The following is an 18,795-nucleotide window of genomic DNA, read 5'->3' as shown; positions in this document are numbered from 1 at the left end:
CAAATTATCGAGGAATCGCATTGGATACTAGTTATACGCTCAACGACTATTTTTTGGAAAAAGTTAACACCTTTGTTGATCTTGGAGTTTTGCTGGATTGTAAACTAAATTTTAATGCACACATTTCAGTAACAATAAACAAAGCAAAGTCTGTGCTGGGGTTTGTTAAACGATGGAGTAAGGAGTTCAATGATCCTTATGTCACAAAAAATTTATACACTACACTTGTTCGCCCTATACTGGAATATTCTTCGATCATATGGGACTCTATATATATTAAACACAGCGATCGCATCGAGCCAGTTCAAAAACAATTCCTGCTTGTTTACGAAGCCTAAACTTTTCTTTATATAGTCTTCCGTCATAGATAGACTTTCCCTGATCAAGCTGCCTACTCTGAAAAGCCGTAGGAAAATGCTAAATGTGTCATTCCTTTTTAATGTTATAATGGGTGATGTCACAGCTGGTTTTCTCGTCAACAATATTTGTTTTAATATTCCCCAACGACTTACTCGAAATTATGTACCACTAGCTATTAAATTTTCAAGAATGAATTATGAAAATGCTGATCCCTTAACTAGAATGTCTAAAGATTTTAATGAATTGTATAGTCTTTTTGATTTTTCCATGGATATTAATACTGTAAAAAGTAAAATTGTAATACATTTGAATTCACAGAATTAAGTACAAAATTGTTCATTTATATAGTCTGTAAGGAAAAATATCCATAGACTAATAAATAAAATAAATAAATAAATAAATGACCTTCGCCTTAATAAGGCAAAACTAAAAATAATTTCGGCCTGAGCCAGGCTGGGATTCGAACCTGGGTCTCCGACAACTAAGTGTCAAGGTTGCCGGCGTCTTAGCGTTCTGAGCCACCATCAACTTGTCAAAACAACAAAACATACCATAGTATTTGTGAACATTGAAAAATAGGATTACCAAGCAGGACTATAGGAAAAGTTTGGAGTTTCAATTAACTGACATAATTTCGCATATGCATTTATCTAATGAAGTGCGATATATATACTAGTTCCCAAGCTTTGCCTTCGTCTGCCACAAAAACAACATTCAATACGCCTGAAGAAACGTAGCGTAATGGTTGAATGCGTGGGACTTCGGTAGACTCCTAGTTTTTCAATGTATATAATAGGTCTAATAAGCTCAACTTGAAAGAGATTTAATTAAATATCACTATAAATGGCCTTCGCCTTAATAAGGCAAAAATAAAAAATAATTTTCTAACGTTGTAAAATACATGGACACTTGAATCTCGTGTCGTTGGTCAGTCGAAATGTAATTGACCTTTTTTATCATGATTACATGCTGTGGCGTTTATAAGTTGGGCTAGATGTTTCCTTTGATCCCTAGCCGTAGGAGAATTTCGGAAATTTGCGATTGTGTTTGGTCAACCCATTTACTTTGAAGTTGCGTTGTGATCATATTTTGATCCGTAACCACTTTATGTATGTTGGTTATCTAAATACGTCTTATCTTAAAATTTTAAAAAATATATTATATATGTATTGAATTACCGTTACACATGTTATTCCTGATATTTTGGTTTTGACCTGGATTAGTTGGGATGAATTTCATAGGATTTTTTGAAAAGGATAATTATATAAAAGATATTCTTGGCTTGAAAACTATATTCAGTTTCAAAAAATCCATCAAAGGATTAAAAGTGAAATTAAGCTTTAATTTAAAAAATAAAAACGATATAATGCATTAAAAAAATAATAATTTTGATATGGACGTCGATTTTGAAATGGAGTGTGTTAAAGCTGCTGAGGAAGTAGAATTGGAGCTGGAGGAGGAAGCAGTATGTGTTGAAGCAGTGAATAACTTTGAGGCCGATTTAGAGTTCGAGAGGGCAGCTAACTATGCCATAGAAGAACTAGGTCAAGACATGGAGGATGTTGATATGGATGAAATGGGAAATTACTCTGACGAAAATGTGGAGACTGAGTCAACAACGTTGAACGAGGAAGAATATGACATTGATGCCATAAGACGGAGTCTACCAGAGCGAGCTGAAACATAACAATTTCTGTACGAAATGGAGTATATTATAAGTAGTAATATATTAGAATTAATTAGAATACTTGATAACTCGGAAAATACAACAGAAAATATAAAAAAGTAAAAAGTACTCTTACTTTTAAGAGAATTTTTAAATCTTTTAAATAAAAACCAAAATAAAAAATAAAAACTTTTTCTTTTATTTATTGGGTATTACTGAGGGAAGAAGGGAGGGGTGGTAGGAGAAACATCAATTTTCAAAAATATTTAAAGTAAATTCAATAAATAAAGGACCAAAGAAACAAACAAAAACTTTTTCTTTTATTTTGGGGTTTCGTAAGCGATTGGTGGGTATGAAGGGAGGGAGTGGTATCTTTCCTACTACAAATAGTATATGTAAATTCAACAAATAAAAACCAAGGAAAAAAATTAAAAAATTTTTCTTTTTTTCATGTGAAGAATTTGAAGAGAACAAATATAATCATGACTCATATTTTTTATATAAATAGGGGAATAATCTAATATAAAAGCTTGTTTAGAAAAAAGTGTGCAAACAGCAATGTCTAATTCCAATTTAATTGATTTGTTCAACTCCTTTAACCATAAAATAATAATAAGGATGAAGGACTTGGTGGAAAAACAGGATTATTTAATCAGTGAAGCATACAAAACCATGACCAGTTTGTAAGTAGAGCTCATGCTAGAAAGATGTCTCGTCTTAACATAGAAGATGCACGCGTGAAATCTTTTAATAATTGGCCATTACCGTATCCAGATACTAAAACCATGGCTGCGGTTGGACTTTTTTATACCGGAGTAGCAGATGTAACCAGATGTTATTTTTGTAAAGTTGATATTCATCGTTGGGAGCAAACAGATTTCCCAGTAGCAGAACATTTACGTTTGTCATACCAGTGTCCCTTAATGAGAAGGCGTATCCCCAACAATATTCCCATTAAACCTAAAGTTTTAGATTTGTTACTTCCTGAATTTTCTCAAGATGTTTGTCGTAGTAAAACTGTGAATCCCATTGCGACAATTTTCATGCTGTGTTTTACATTTATTACCTGTAATTCCATAAATAAAATTTTTAAAAAATAAAACAATTGTTTTATATTTATAATTATTTATTTATTTCATCATATATGATAAATACAAAGATTTTAAATAGATTATTTAAAGCACATCTAAGCTTAAAGTTTCTATGTATAGAACATTTAGTACAATAATTTTGGAAATCATTTAAAATCATTTTAGATTCTAAATTTATTACATAGGAATTGATATAACAACAAAAATATATACAGTGGAGTGAGAATATCCTCAACTGCATTGTAGTCGTCATTTCCATCGTTCCAATCTAAGCCATTTATGTGTTTCTTGCAGTAACAATTTGTGTTCCTTGCTCGCCCTTTAAGTTCTTTTTCGTTGAAAGGTTGACGGAACAAAAAATAATTTGGATGAACAGATGCACCTCATATGTTATACATATGCCACCTGCTTTATGAATATACTCTTATAGTTTCCATGAAGGTATTGAAAATCAGCCAATGCAATTTGTGTTCTATCAATTTCATACATCATCTTGGACGCTTAAAATTCGACTGGATGGAGTTTATGCGTTACATCTCAAATTTATTGTCACCGCTTACTTATCTCAATCAAAAATTTTAAACAAAGGTGTCCACAATTGTATGTGGAAAATTGATCTCTTTTATAATTATATGTTAGGTTTGTACCCAAATAGTCAATCACTTCCAATGGTGGTTGAAGATTCCCAAAACTATCATAATATTCAATATTATAATTATTTTTATAATATGCCACCCAATGTGTGCCAAATCCACTGTTGTCATCTAAATTTGTAATGCCGCATTCTTTGCGATAGGGGTTTTTAGGTAATGTATTCCGCATAAACACACCACTAAAGTGAGGTATATATATATTTTTTTTCAAAATCATAAATATGTGTATTAGTGGACCTTTGCGTAGCTGCTTTATCAGTTTTTTGGGGTATCATTCACATAAATACCCTAACCTTTTTTTGTATGGTTTTAAGTAGAGTCCTTTACCCATTGCTATGGCTTCAACTGTTCTGTTATGTCAAGTTTGCTCGTCTAATTGTTGTTGTGCTTTTTTAACATTTATAACCGCATTAGCAACTGCTGAACTACCCGATGCTAATGCACGCAATGCTCCTAGCCCAGTTAGAATCGGTATAAGGGGGAGAAATCCACCTGTTTTAAGAACTCTAATTACTCTTGGTATGACTACCTTCGACTTCTTTCCTAGGAATGTTTTTTGAATTTCTTTCTGTGCTAATTTATCAGAAGCATTAATATCAGTTGGCTTTGTACTTTTTAGAGCTGTTGTAGCATTCTTAACAGCATTTTTAAAAATCTTTTGACCTGCAATTTCTTTTAGGTTTTTATTTTTCAACCCCATACCAAGTTTCGTTTTTGCCTTCATGGCGTTTGTAACGAGATATGCGCTAAGTTTTTCACCAAAGCTACTATCTTTTGCTTTCACTCTTTCCCAAGCTCTCTCAGCCAATTCACGATCATCAATATGTCTTTGTTTAACATCTTTGTTTTGTTCATAAGCAATATCATGCGTTCTACATTCAGCATCCAATGGATTTATTCCTTTGTCTCCCCTTTCCAGTCGTTTGGCAAGTTTTGTTCCAGGTCCACAGAATGGTAGCCAGGTAGATGAAGTTCTACGGGAAAAGAATTTATTATCTTATTTACAAGTCCTTTTCCTTTAACAGATTTTTTCTTAATAACGTTATTTTTATTATAAACGTACATTTTGATACTTTTTTGCTAGCACTAAACAAAAAATAAAAAATTGAAATAAATATTCATTGTTTATAGAATTATTCGTTAGTAGTGAAAATGCGATTAATTAAACAACACGCTAAAATTTCTGTACAAAATTTTGATTTTATACAAAAGAAAGCCTCCAGACATAGTACTTTACTACCAAACACTATACTCGACTTAATTGTGGGACCCTGCGGAAAGACGAATGTAATGCTTAGCTTGATAGAGAGCCCTTCTTCTTCTTCTTTATTTGCCAATCCGTATTCGGACGTTAGCGATCATACAATTACAATTTAGTGTTACCACATTTAACTTAACTAATTGTTAATATTATTATACAATTAAATGACATGTTTTCTTCAATTATCAAAAGGCTTCGGTTTCTGGCGGCATTCAGACCCGTCCATTCGTTAATGTTATTTATCCATGATGTTTCTTTCCTTCCTCTGGGTCTTTTTCCTTCGATATTAGTTTGAATAATGGTTTGGAGAAGCTTATATTTTTCATTTCTCATTTAATGACCCAAATAGGATGTTTTTCTGGTCTTTATCGTACGTGTAACATGAAGTTCGGCATTCATGCGTCTAAGCACTTCCTCATTTGAGACACGATCTGTCCAGCGAATTTTTAAAATGGGACGATATATCCACATTTCAAGCGAATTTAATCTTTTCTGATCTGATACCTTTAACGCGGGTAAACGTTTTTTTGTAGTTAAAAATTAATTTCGTGCCATTTCAATTCTGCACTTTATTTCTTTCGACATATCCCACTCATCGTTAATCTGGACACCAAGGCACATAAATGTTTTTACTCTTTCTTTTTCCGTATTATTTATTAACATAGGTACATTTGTTTCCACATTCTTTCTGCTTAAAATCATAAATTTGGTTTTTTATGGTGATACGTAGTCCATATACCTCACTTGTTTTCGTGAGTGCATCCAATAATCGTTGTAGCCCCGCAAAACTACTTGCTAATAATGTTGTATCGTCGGCGTAACGAATATTATTAATAAGCGTGTTGTTTACAGCAATACCAATGTTCTTTTTAATCTTTTCTGATCTGATACCTTTAACGCTGGTAAGCGTTTTTTTGTAGTTAAAAATTAATTTCGTGCCATTTCAATTCTAATTTCGTGCCATTCAATTGGTTTCTATTTGTTGTAGTCTCATCTTCTTTTGTTGGCTTTACGTATTCACTTACAAGCTCTATATTAAATTTAATTGGGGTCTCATTAGATTGATTCTCCTTGATCAATTTACTTATCGCGTTGCACGCTTCTGACAAAAATTCATTGTGCAATAATATCCTACTATTGTATATATTCGTATGTGACAATGTTGTTACAATATTTATATTTCCTCCAAAAATTTGTCTAACAACATGTCGGTGATCATCACTACGAATATGAGCCGACATATTTTGCACTATTTTTTGCATTCATTGCAGTTTCTGTTACTAACTTGCTCATTATTCTGGTGTTGCTGGATTGTAGCTTGTTGTATGATAGGTTGTGTGATGGGTTGTTGGGTGATGGGTTCTTGGGTTACAGGTTGTAGTGTGGAGGGTTGTTGGTTGTATGGTTGATTGATGATGGGTTGTCCCATTAGAGTTTGGATGGTTGGTAGTTGGATGGAAGGATGATAGAACGAAGGTCGGTGGATCATATTATATGCATAATTGTTTTGTTCATGATGTGTATTATTTAATGCATTTACACTTGAGGTAGGTGTTTGCATAATTTCATAGGATTTTTTGAAAAGGATAATTATATGAAAGATAAGCTTGGCTTGAAAACTATATTCAGTTTCAAAAAATCCATCAAAGGATTAAAAGTGAAGTTAATCTTTAATTTAAAAAATAAAAACGATATAATGCATTCAAAAAATAATAATTTTGAAATGGAGTGTGTTAAAGCTGCTGAGGAAGTAGAATTGGAGCTGGAGGAGGAAGCAGTATGTGTTGAAGCAGTGAATAACTTTGAGGCCGATTTACAGTTCGAGAGGGCAGCTAACTAACTATGCCATAGAAGAACTGGGTCAATACCTGGAGGATATTGATATGGGTGATATGGGAAATTACTCTGACGAAAATGTGGAGACTGAGTCAATAACGTTGGACGAGGAAGAATATGACATTGATGCCATAAGGCGGAGTCTAACAGATCGAGCTGAAATAATATCCGTTGAGGATGTTATAATAACAGAAGAATTTCTGTACGAAATTGAGTATATTATAAGTAGTAATATATAAGAATTAATTAGAATAGTTGATAACTCGGAAAATACAATAGAAAATATAAATGTTAGAGTACTTTTAAGAGAATTTTTAAATCTTTTAAATAAAAACAAAAATTAAAAATAAATTTTTTTTCTTTTATTTATTACTGAGGGAAGAAGGGAGGGGTGGTTGGAGAAACATCAATATTCAAAAATATTTAAAATAAATTCAATAAAAAAGAACTAAATAACAAAAAAACTTTTTCTTTTATTGTGGGGGTTCGTAAGCGATTGGTGGGTATGAAGGGAGGGAGTGGTATCTTTCCTACTACAAATAGTATATGTAAATTCAACAAATAAAAACCAAAGAAGAAAATTAAAACATTTTTCTTTTATTCATGTGATGCTAAAGAGGGGAGGAGTGATTAGGAGAGAAGGGTGAAAAAAGAGAAAAAATATAATCATGACTCATATTTTTTATATAAATAGGAGAATAATCTAATATCAAAGCTACTTTAGAAAAAATGTGGAAGCAGCCATGTCTAATTCCAATTTAAATGATTTGTTCAACTCCTTTAACCATAAAAAATAATAAGGATAAAGGGCTTGGTGGAAAAACAGGATTATTTAATCAGTGAAGCATACAAAACCATGACCCAATATGGAGAAAGAATTGTTTTAAAATTAGAAGATGGAATACTATACCTACCCGAAAAGTTTATGTCACTTGGAGATGAACATGTTCGAGAATTGGGTTCTGGTGGATATTGTATAACAAAGATACCATTGCGAAATGAAAGTGAAAACACCATGTACAAATTGGAATTAAAACAATTGGAGCAAACTAAATCTTTTTTTCCTACATATTAAGCGTTTTTATTTTTATAAATAATAAAGAAATATTTTTCGAGTAAAACTTTCATTGCTTTTATTTTATTAAAAAAAACATAAACTTCATAAAATAATTTGTAAGTAGAGCTCATACTAAAAAAACGTCTCGTCTTAACAGAGAAGATGCACGCGTGAAATCTTTTAATAATTGGCCACTACCGTATTCAGATACTAAAACCACGGCTGCGCTTGGACTTTTTTATACCGGAGTAGCAGATGTAACCAGATGTTATTTTTGTAAAGTTGATATTCATCGTTGGGAGCAAACAGATTGTCCAGTAGCAGAACATTTACTTTTGTCATACCAGTGTCCAATAATGAGAAGGCGTATCACCAAAAATATTCCCATTGAACGTAAACTTTTGGATTTGTTACTTCCTGAATTTTCTAAAGATGTTTGTCGTAGTAAAGCTGTGAATCCCATTGCGACAATTTTCATGCTGTGTTTTACACTTACTACCTGCAATTCCATAAATAAAATGTTTAAAAAATAAAACAATTGTTTTTTATTTATAATTATTTATTTATTTCATCATATATGATTTCACTAATATTTTGCCAGTTTTGTTCAATAAATACAAAGATTTTAAATAGATTATTTAAAGCACATCTAAACTTAAAGTCTCTATGTATAGTTAAAGTTAGTATAATAATTTTGGAAATCATTTAAACGCATTTTAGATTCTAAATTTATAACAATTGATATGTTTTTCTAAAAATATTTTCTTGGCTCGCCCAACAACAAAAATATATTTGTAATCCTTCAGTGGAGTGAGAATATCCGCAACTGCATTGTAGTCATCATTTCCATCGTTCCAATCTAAGCGATTTACTTCCTGTAAGTTATTTTTAGTTGAAAGGTTGACGGAACAAAAAATAATTTGGAAAAACAGATGCACCACATATATATGCCAGCTTCTTTATGAATAAACTCTTATAGTTTCCATGAAGGTATTGAAATTCAACCAATGCAATTTGTGTTCTATCAATTTCGTACATCATCTTGGACGTTTAAAATTCGACTGGATGGAGTTAATGCGTTACATCTCAAATTTATTGTCCACGCTTACTTATCTCAATCAAAAATTTTAAACAAAGGTGTCCACAATTGTATGTGGAAAATTGATATCTTTTATAATTATATGTTAGGTTATATCATAATATTCAATATTATTATTATTTTTATAATATGCCACCCAATGTGTGCCAGTTCCACTGTTGTCATCTAAATTTATTTATGGCAGCCATATTTCGAAAAATTGTGAAATAAAATTGGTATAAATCTAGGGACTATATATTTAATATTACAGTTGCAGTGATCCCTTACTCTGTCAGTACCTAATTCTTTTTTGCAGACATGACATACCCTACTCCTTGTAAACTCATTTAGTTCTTCCAGCGTTAAAGGAGTCATAGGTACAGTTTTAGACAAATGATTATTGTATATAAATTTGCAATCCCTAATTAGGTTTTCTAAAAAGTTTCTTGCCGCATTGGGGCCACTATACGAATATTATTTACTTAATCTATCATTAAAACTACACTTAATATAATAGCTGAAAGCACAAGGTACATGTTTCTTTTCAGTTACCGTTTTAGTATTGCTGCTTCCAGTTGTACAGTTCTCTAAAACACACTCGGCATCCGCATATATAACAAAAGTCAATCTTTCTTGCTAATAATAATCCTTAAATTTGAGGATATGTTTCCGGGTTCAGGTACTTCGGACACTACGCCACCACACTCCTCCTTATGTTTATCGCATACTGCTTTAACTTTAAAATGTTGTACACACCCATTGCAAAAATATATAGCACCATGATGATTTGTTAATTGTGATCGAATTAAACTGAAAGAAAACAAATGTAAATTTATTAGTTAGAAATGTTCAGTAAGTATATAATTATGTTGTATTACCGTGACAAATCCTTAATCCATATGTAATGGTATTTGTCTACCTCATGCAATAATATCAAATTGATGTGATGACATTTTTCTTTCCTTGTTAGGTAGTAAGGTCTAGCAATCTTTTTCTTTTCGTATCCAAATACATTTACACTTATATTTTCATTGTTGGCTTCGAATATTTTGATGCTCTTTAGAGCCATTGGGAAACTTAGACCTATAAAATCTACAATCATTCCTGATTGAAGAGTGATAACTTCCAGCCTTACATTAGTATTGTATGTTTCAGAATTCGTTTCATCCCCCATAGCCGGTTTACCCAATGCTGCCACCACAGCGAATTTAAAACAAAATTCATCGTTGTTTCTTATGTTCAGGCATGCATTCATTTTAGATAACGAATTTGGCGTCTTGATATATAGTGAGCCACGTGTTATCTTAGCTTTATTTATGTCAAGCTTTAATATTTTCGCCAAAGTCCATCCTGAATCTCTTTCTTGAAATTCTGACATTTTGCTAAGTATGTGGTGATTTACCAAAGCATCATTAATATCATCAGTTCCACATAACAACGACATTTTGGAGATGTGACAAAATGTTTTTCGGGTTGCTGAAGGACCATCATCTTGGTTTCTATTTGTTGTAGTCTCATCTTCTTTTGTTGGCTTTACGTATTCACTTACAAGCTCTATATTAAATTTAATTGGGGTCTCATTAGATTGATTCTCCTTGATCAATTTACTTATCGCGTTGCACGCTTCTGACAAAAATTCATTGTGCAATAATATCCTACTATTGTATATATTCGTATGTGACAATGTTGTTACAATATTTATATTTCCTCCAAAAATTTGTCTAACAACATGTCGGTGATCATCACTACGAATATGAGCCGACATATTTTGCACTATTTTTTGCATTCATTGCAGTTTCTGTTACTAACTTGCTCATTATTCTGGTGTTGCTGGATTGTAGCTTGTTGTATGATAGGTTGTGTGATGGGTTGTTGGGTGATGGGTTCTTGGGTTACAGGTTGTAGTGTGGAGGGTTGTTGGTTGTATGGTTGATTGATGATGGGTTGTCCCATTAGAGTTTGGATGGTTGGTAGTTGGATGGAAGGATGATAGAACGAAGGTCGGTGGATCATATTATATGCATAATTGTTTTGTTCATGATGTGTATTATTTAATGCATTTACACTTGAGGTAGGTGTTTGCATAATTTCATAGGATTTTTTGAAAAGGATAATTATATGAAAGATAAGCTTGGCTTGAAAACTATATTCAGTTTCAAAAAATCCATCAAAGGATTAAAAGTGAAGTTAATCTTTAATTTAAAAAATAAAAACGATATAATGCATTCAAAAAATAATAATTTTGAAATGGAGTGTGTTAAAGCTGCTGAGGAAGTAGAATTGGAGCTGGAGGAGGAAGCAGTATGTGTTGAAGCAGTGAATAACTTTGAGGCCGATTTACAGTTCGAGAGGGCAGCTAACTAACTATGCCATAGAAGAACTGGGTCAATACCTGGAGGATATTGATATGGGTGATATGGGAAATTACTCTGACGAAAATGTGGAGACTGAGTCAATAACGTTGGACGAGGAAGAATATGACATTGATGCCATAAGGCGGAGTCTACCAGAGCGAGCTGAAATAATATCCGTTGAGGATGTTATAATAATAACAGAAGAATTTCTGTACGAAATGGAGTATATTATAAGTAGTAATATATTAGAATTAATTAGAATAGTTGATAGCTCGGAAAATAAAATAGAAAATATAAATTTTAGAGTACTTTTAAGAGAATTTTTAAATCTTTTAAATAAAAACAAAAATTAAAAATAAAAACGTTTTCTTTTATTTATTGGGTATTACTGAGAGAAGAAGGGAGGGGTGGTTGGAGAAACATCAATATTCAAAAATATTTAAAATAAATTCAATAAATAAAGAACTAAATAACAAAAAACTTTTTCTTTTATTGTGGGGGTTCGTAAGCGATTGGTGGGTATGAAGGGAGGGAGTTGTATCTTTCCTACTACAAATAGAATATGTAAATTCAACAAATAAAAACCAAAGAGTAAAATTAAAAAATTTTTCTTTTATTCATGTGATGCTAAAGAGGGGAGGAGTGATTAGGAGAGAAGGGTGAAAAAAGAGAAAAAATATAATCATGACTCATATTTTTTATATAAATAGGGGAATAATCTAATATAAAAGCTAGTTTAGAAAAAGTGTGAAAGCAGCGATGTCTAATTCCAATTTAAATAATTTGTTCAACTCCTTTAACCATAAAAGAATAATAAGGATAAAGGACTTGATGGAAAAACAGGATTATTTAATCAGCGAAGCATACAAAACCATGACCAATATGGAGAAAGAATTGTTTTAAAATTAGAAGATGGAATACTATACCTACCCGAAAAGTTTATGTCACTTGGAGATGAACATGTTCGAGAATTGGGTTCTGGTGGATATTGTATAACAAAGTTACCATTGCGAAATGAAAGTGAAAACACCATGTACAAATTGGAATTAAATCAATTAGAGCAAACTAAATATGTTTTTCCTACATATTAAGCGTTTATATTTTATAAATAATAAAGAAATATTTTTCGAGTAAAACTTTCATTGTTTTTATTTTATTAAAAAAACATAAACTTCATAAAATAGTTTGTAAGTAGAGCTCATACTAGAAAAATGTCTCGTCTTAACAGAGAAGATGCACGAGTGAAATCTTTTAATAATTGGCCACTACCGTATCCAGATACTAAAACCACGGTTGCGCTTGGACTTTTTTATACCGGAGTAGCAGATGTAACCAGATGTTATTTTTGTAAAGTTGATATTCATCGTTGGGAGCAAACAGATTGTCCAGTAGCAGAACATTTACTTTTGTCATACCAGTGTCCAATAATGAGAAGGCGTATCACCAAAAATATTCCCATTGAACGTAAACTTTTGGATTTGTTACTTCCTGAATTTTCTCAAGATGTTTGTTGTAGTAAAGCTGTGAATCCCATTGCGACAATTTTCATGCTGTGTTTTACACTTACTACCTGCAATTCCATAAATAAAATTTTTAAAAAATAAAACAATTGTTTTTTATTTGTAATTATTTATTTATTTCATCATATATGATTTCACTAATATTTTGCCAATTTTGTTCAATAAATACAAAGATTTTAAATACATTATTTAAAGCACATCTAAACTTAAAGTCTCTATGTATAGAACAGTTAGTATAATAATTTTGGAAATCATTTAAACGCATTTTAGATTCTACATTTATAACAATTGGTATATTTTTCTAAAAATATTTTCTTGGCTCGCCCAACAACAAAAATATATTTGTAATCCTTCAGTGGATTGAGAATATCCTCAACTACATTGTAGTCATCATTTCCATCGTTCCAATCTAAGCCATTTACGTGTTTCCTACAATAACAATTTGTGTTCCTTGCTCGTCCTGTAAGTTCTTTTTCATTGAAAGGTTGACGGAACAAAAAATAATTTGGAAAGACAGATGCACCACATATATATGTCAGCTTCTTTACGAATATACTCTTATAGTTTCCATGAAGGTATTGAAAATCAACCAATGCAATTTTTGTTCTATTAATTTCGTACATCATCTTGGACGTTTAAAATTCGAATGGATGGAGTTAATGCGTTACATCTCAAATTTATTGTCCACGCTTACTTATCTCAATCAAAAATTTTAAACAAAGGTGTCCACAATTGTATGTGGAAAATTTATCTCTTATATAATTATATGTTAGGTTTGTACCAAAATACTCAATCACTTCCAATGGTGGTTGAAGATTCCCAAAACTATCATAATATTCAATATTATTATTATTTTTATAATATGCCACCCAATGTGTGCCAGATCCACTGTTGCCATCTAAATTTATTTATGGCAGTCATATTTCGAAAAATTGTGAAATAAAATTGGTATAAATCTGGGTACTATATATTACAGTTGCAGTGATCCCTTACTCTGTCAGTACCTAATTCTTGTTTGCAGATATGACATACCCTGCTCCTTGTAAACTCATTTAGTTCTTCCAGCGTTAAAGGAGCCATAGTTACAGTTTTAGACAAATGTTTATTGTATATAAATTTGCAATCCCTAATTAGGTTTTCTAAAAAGTTTCTTGCCGCATTGGGGCCACTTTACGAACATTATTTACTTAATCTATCATCAAAACTACACTTAATATACATGTTTCTTTTCAGTTACCGTTTTAGTATTGCTGCTCCCAGTTGTACAGTTCTCTAAAACACACTCGGCATCCGCATATATAACAAAGGTCAATCTTTCTTGCTAATCATAATCCTTAAATTTGAGGATATTGTTTCCGGGTTCAGGTACTTCGGACACTACGCCACCACACTCCTCCTTATGTTTATCGCATACTGCTTTAACTGTAAAATGTTGTACACACCCATTGCAAAAATATATAGCACCATGATGATTTGTTAATTGTGATCGTATTAAACTGAAAGAAAACAAATGTAAATTTATTAGTTAGAAATGTTCAGTTAGTATATAATTATGTTGTATTACCGTGAAAAATCCTTAATCCATATGTAATGGTATTTGTCTACCTCATGCAATAATATCAAATTGATGTGATGACATTTTTCTTTCCTTGTTAGGTAGTAAGGTCTAGCAATCTTTTTCTTTTCGTATCCAAATACATTTACACTTATATTTTCATTGTTGGCTTCGAATATTTTGATGCTCTTTAGAGCCATTGGGAAACTTAGACCTCTAAAATCTACAATCATTCCTGATTGAAGAGTGATAACTTCCAGCCTTACATTAATATTGTATGCTTCAGGATTCGTTTCATCCCCCATAGCCGGTTTACCCAATGCTGCCACCACAGCGAATTTAAAACAAAATTCATCGTTGTTTCTTATGTTCAGGCATGCATTCTTTTTAGATAACGAATTTGGTGTCTTGATATATAGTGAGCCACGTGTTATCTTAGCTTTATTTGTATTTATGTCAAGCTTTAATATTTTCGCCAAAGCCCAGCCTGAATCTCTTTCTTGAAATTCTGACATTTTGCTAAGTATGTGGTGATTTACCAAAGCATCATTAATATCATCACTTCCACATAACAACGACATTTTGGAGGATGAGACAAAATGTTTTTCGGGTTGTTGAAGGACCATCATCTTGGTTTCTATTTGTTGTACTCTCATCTTCTTTTGTTGGCTTTACGTATTCACTTACAAGCTCTATATTAAATTTAATTGGGGTCTCATTAGATTGATTCTCCTTGATCAATTTACTTATCGGGTTCCACGCTTCTGACAAAAATTCATTGTGCAATAATATCCTACTATTGTATATATTCGTATGTGACAATGTTGTTGCCAAAGGGGTTTCTTACAATATTTATATTTCCTCCAAAAATTTGTCTAACAACATGTCGGTGATCATCACTACGAATATGAGCCGACATATTTTGCACTATTTTTTGCATTCATTGCAGTTTCTGTTACTAACTTGCTCATTATTCTGGTGTTGCTGGATTGTAGCTTGTTGTATGATAGGTTGTGTGATGGGTTGTTGGGTGATGGGCTCTTGGGTTACAGGTTGTAGTGTGGAGGGTTGTTGGTTGTATGGTTGATTGATGATGGGTTGTCCCATTAGAGGTTGTTGGATGGTTGGTAGTTGGATGGAAGGATGATAGAACGAAGGTAGGTGGATCATATTATATGCATAATTGTTTTGTTCAGGATGTGCATTTACACTTGAGGTAGGTGTTTGCATAATGTAATTATAGTCTATATATGGGGTTTCTAATTGTTGTTGCATAATATTGCAATACCCCCCAAACTTATTTTGCGAATGTTGATGCATATAATTATGAATAAATTGATTTTGCATAGGTCCATGCATATTATTATGATAACTGTAACGGACTTGTAAAGATTGCTGCGCTATATTATAATAGTCCACCCTATGATTTTGTGTTGCTTGTTGCATATTATTAAATATAAGTTGAACACGTTGGGTTACATTTTGAATATAATTGCTTACACTTTGTCCATACTGTTGGTGTAAATTAGCACTTAAATTAGTTCTTACGATGAAATTTAAGAGCATACGCATTATTGAAGAATTTTTTGCAAATATTACAATGCTTGTTAACATGTTTTGAATAGTCACGCTTAATAGCAAAGGTAATGAAACAAGACTCGCATGTATATGATGTCATTTTTAGTTTTTCAATATTTACGAGTGTGCTAAGATGTTAATGTATGAAACGCTTATAAGATACTGAAATTATCCTTTCCTAAACGTTTTCAGGCCCTAGAACTCTATTTCATCATTGGCGATGTTTACCAAGGGGTAAGGCAGGGAAGACTATAGTTTCAGATCTCGCCACAGAACTTCATCAGTTCCCTTGTTTCTTGTTTTTCAACAAGAAACTTTTTATACCCAAGTGTCGATATTTTAGAAAACAAATCCGGCCTCAATATTAAAATTTTTTGATTTACCAGCGTATCCTACGATTATGGCTCTTACGTGTAACCAAGAGCTTGGATATTTTAGGGCTCCTAAAGGCAAACGGTACTGGAATGTCACGATCCGTAAAGACCACGGACGTGACATTATACAGTGTTTCAATTGTCGGCGATTAGGGTATATTACCCCCAATTATCAATTTATTTATTTATATTTAAAATATTACATACAATGTCATCTGGATGTGTTCGACGCCTGGAGAGTCACGGTGAAAACGGATGTTAAATTTTAAAGTCATATTTGTCGACATGAATTCCCTAGTGTCTCTTACTAAGAAACACTATCTAAATCAAATGTTTACCCTATATGACAGTGGAGACGTTCTTATAGGCTCCGATTTAAATGCAAACATTACTTGTGGGTGTCAACGCGAGAAATACAAGTGGGGGATCCTATATAACCTATTACGTAATTGTCCTGACTTTATAGTGATAGGACCCGATATCCCTTCTAGGCTGAACGAGTCCTCCTGCTCATTCATAGATATTTTTATTCGCATACTTCTCCGCGTTAGATACATCTACCGAATTTGACTTTGAGCTCGACCTTAGAGCGATCCAAATTCATGTACAAATGGGCGAGAAAAGAATGGGAGAGCGCCAGCTCATGGTAGGTCTTGATAGTTGTGAATTACCTACGTATATGAACGTTACTGTAGAGGAAATCTTTATTAATCTTGCTACAGTCGCAGAAGGTTCTATTTTCTCGACGTTCAGGTACCATATCAAGGATTTTCATTACTATAGCTTATGTGACTGTCGTTTAGGCCAGCATCACCTAATAAGTCTCCATCTCTGGCCAGCAGTCGTAGAAATGCGAGGTCTGTGTTTTCAATATTATCTGTGGATCGGCAGTACATGCTCACTATGTGGAGTGTAGACCCGTTCGTCCTATTTAATTTTACACAGGTGCTCTCAATAGTCCCAGAGTCGAATCGAACTTGTTCGCATCTAATGACATCCTTAACAAGGATGGCAGTACCGCGACACGTCCACTCTTCGCTGGAAAAAGGATTTGTAGTCGACCACCTCTACGTTCTGATGAATAGGTTCTGCCAACATCATCACATCAGGTCGATGTTCTGCTAGGAACAAATGTAAGATGTTTCTTACGCCTCGACAATAAGGAGATAATGTTGTCAAATATGCATTTAAGCTGTCTAATCATTAAAACTGAGAGTAGCTAGGATGCCAACCTTGGCTTGGCTTTTCTTATTTTAATTGAAATCCTTGGTGTACCTACGGCTTTGTGTAGACATGTAAAAAAATCTGTCCAAAGAACTGTGTGCAGATCTCATCGAATTTCTCAAAAAAGTCCATAGCATCTCCTACTGGTGTTCGCACTGTAGGGATTGAGTAGCATTTGCATTGACCTTTTCTGTCAGGCAAATGTTGGCATATGACATACTAAGGTTCACTTTCCCACTATTAACGGGGAAAGTGTTTTCCGATGTTTCATCTTTAGCTATTTTTTGTTTAGCAATAAGTGATTTTCCCACAATGTACACACAAAAGTGTGAAATCTGGCCTCATAATAAATTTACCTGTTTTGGTATCTATAACTGATTCACCTGTGATCTTATTATGTGTAACAGGGATTAATTTGGGTATGTGCGTGCCTTTTGGAATAAGGCAGTTGGCGGTGACATGGGACCCACAACATTTTACACACCAAAACGTCATGCAATAATTGTTCGAATAATTGTGGCATTGCGTAAGGCCTTTCATATTGTCTTTTTCAGCCCTATGTTGCAGTTAAGAAACTTACGGATTTTAAAAATACCTTTAATGCCTGACCCTTTTCCCATTTGGATGATCCATTTCTGATAGTCAAATTTTGCTACATTTTTAACGTCTAATTTTAAGTTTAGCCTCCTCACTGTCCGCCTTATCGTAAGTAGAGGTCAATCTAGACATGATAATGGAATGGGGGGATTGATTTTTTGGTGCAAAAGTATAAAACGCTACCCTTTTTCTACAAAAAGTGCCCTTATTTTCTCATGGTCTTCTAGTGGGACGAAATGAAAATAAGACCTTTTGTCATTGATAACCGAGATTTTAAAATCGTCGTGTTGTAACACTGTTACAATATATCGTGTCATGATTTTAACGATAATATTAAATGTCGATATAGAGGGAATCGACTTACCGCTTTTGCCAGGTGAATTAGATGGAGTGTCCTTAATGGGTATCACATTTTCGGGACTTGTATCCATTTGATCATTAGTTGTGGTGATCGTAACTTTGCGCCTGGGTTTCTTGTTCTTCAGATAGTTGAAGATGATGTAGCTGCAGCAGTTGAATGTCGAGCTGATGGTTTGTTGAATCCTTCTTAGTTGTCGTCATGGATAGCGTTCGGCTTGCGCTCAAGATATT

The 18,795-nt window shown here is 33.0% G+C and overlaps 2 protein-coding genes across 7 annotated transcripts in view; one reads left to right on the top strand and one right to left on the bottom strand.

The window, feature by feature from the left end:
* LOC141394146 (uncharacterized) overlaps positions 1–18,795 on the top strand; it is a 143,159-nt gene that overhangs the window by 106,434 nt on the left and 17,930 nt on the right. Inside the window, exon 2 of one of the 5 annotated variants that reach the window (XR_012410266.1) lies at positions 8,082–8,421. The exons of 3 other annotated variants lie outside the window; for them this stretch is intronic. The gene's annotated coding sequence lies outside the window, so the exon portion shown is untranslated. Of the gene's footprint in view, positions 1–2,643; positions 2,940–8,081; positions 8,422–18,795 lie in introns of those variants that run through there. One more of the 5 variants, XR_012410267.1, reaches the window with a different exon arrangement.
* On the bottom strand, positions 12,479–18,677 carry LOC141394147 (uncharacterized). 2 transcript variants are annotated; one of them, XR_012410268.1, is made up of 3 exons: positions 14,441–15,898; positions 14,114–14,372; positions 12,479–12,926 (listed from the first exon to the last, which is right to left on the bottom strand). XR_012410268.1 is itself a non-coding variant. In XM_073968085.1 (3 exons), the coding sequence occupies exons 2-3, from the start codon at positions 15,085–15,087 to the stop codon at positions 14,198–14,200; spliced, it is 822 nt and encodes a 273-aa protein (XP_073824186.1). In that variant the 5' UTR covers positions 15,088–15,406; positions 18,569–18,677; the 3' UTR covers positions 12,582–14,197. The 2 variants fall into 2 exon arrangements, 1 of the variants encoding a protein (XP_073824186.1); XM_073968085.1 differs by adding an exon at positions 18,569–18,677 and having other exon boundaries at positions 12,582–14,372; positions 14,441–15,406.

This window comes from Musca autumnalis, unplaced genomic scaffold (genome assembly GCF_047663935.1).
Source record: "Musca autumnalis isolate F117 unplaced genomic scaffold, ASM4766393v1 scaffold_2, whole genome shotgun sequence".
Taxonomy (NCBI): domain Eukaryota; kingdom Metazoa; phylum Arthropoda; class Insecta; order Diptera; family Muscidae; genus Musca; species Musca autumnalis.
Note: the sequence above shows the minus strand (reverse complement) of the source record. Positions and strands in the feature narration are given on the sequence as shown.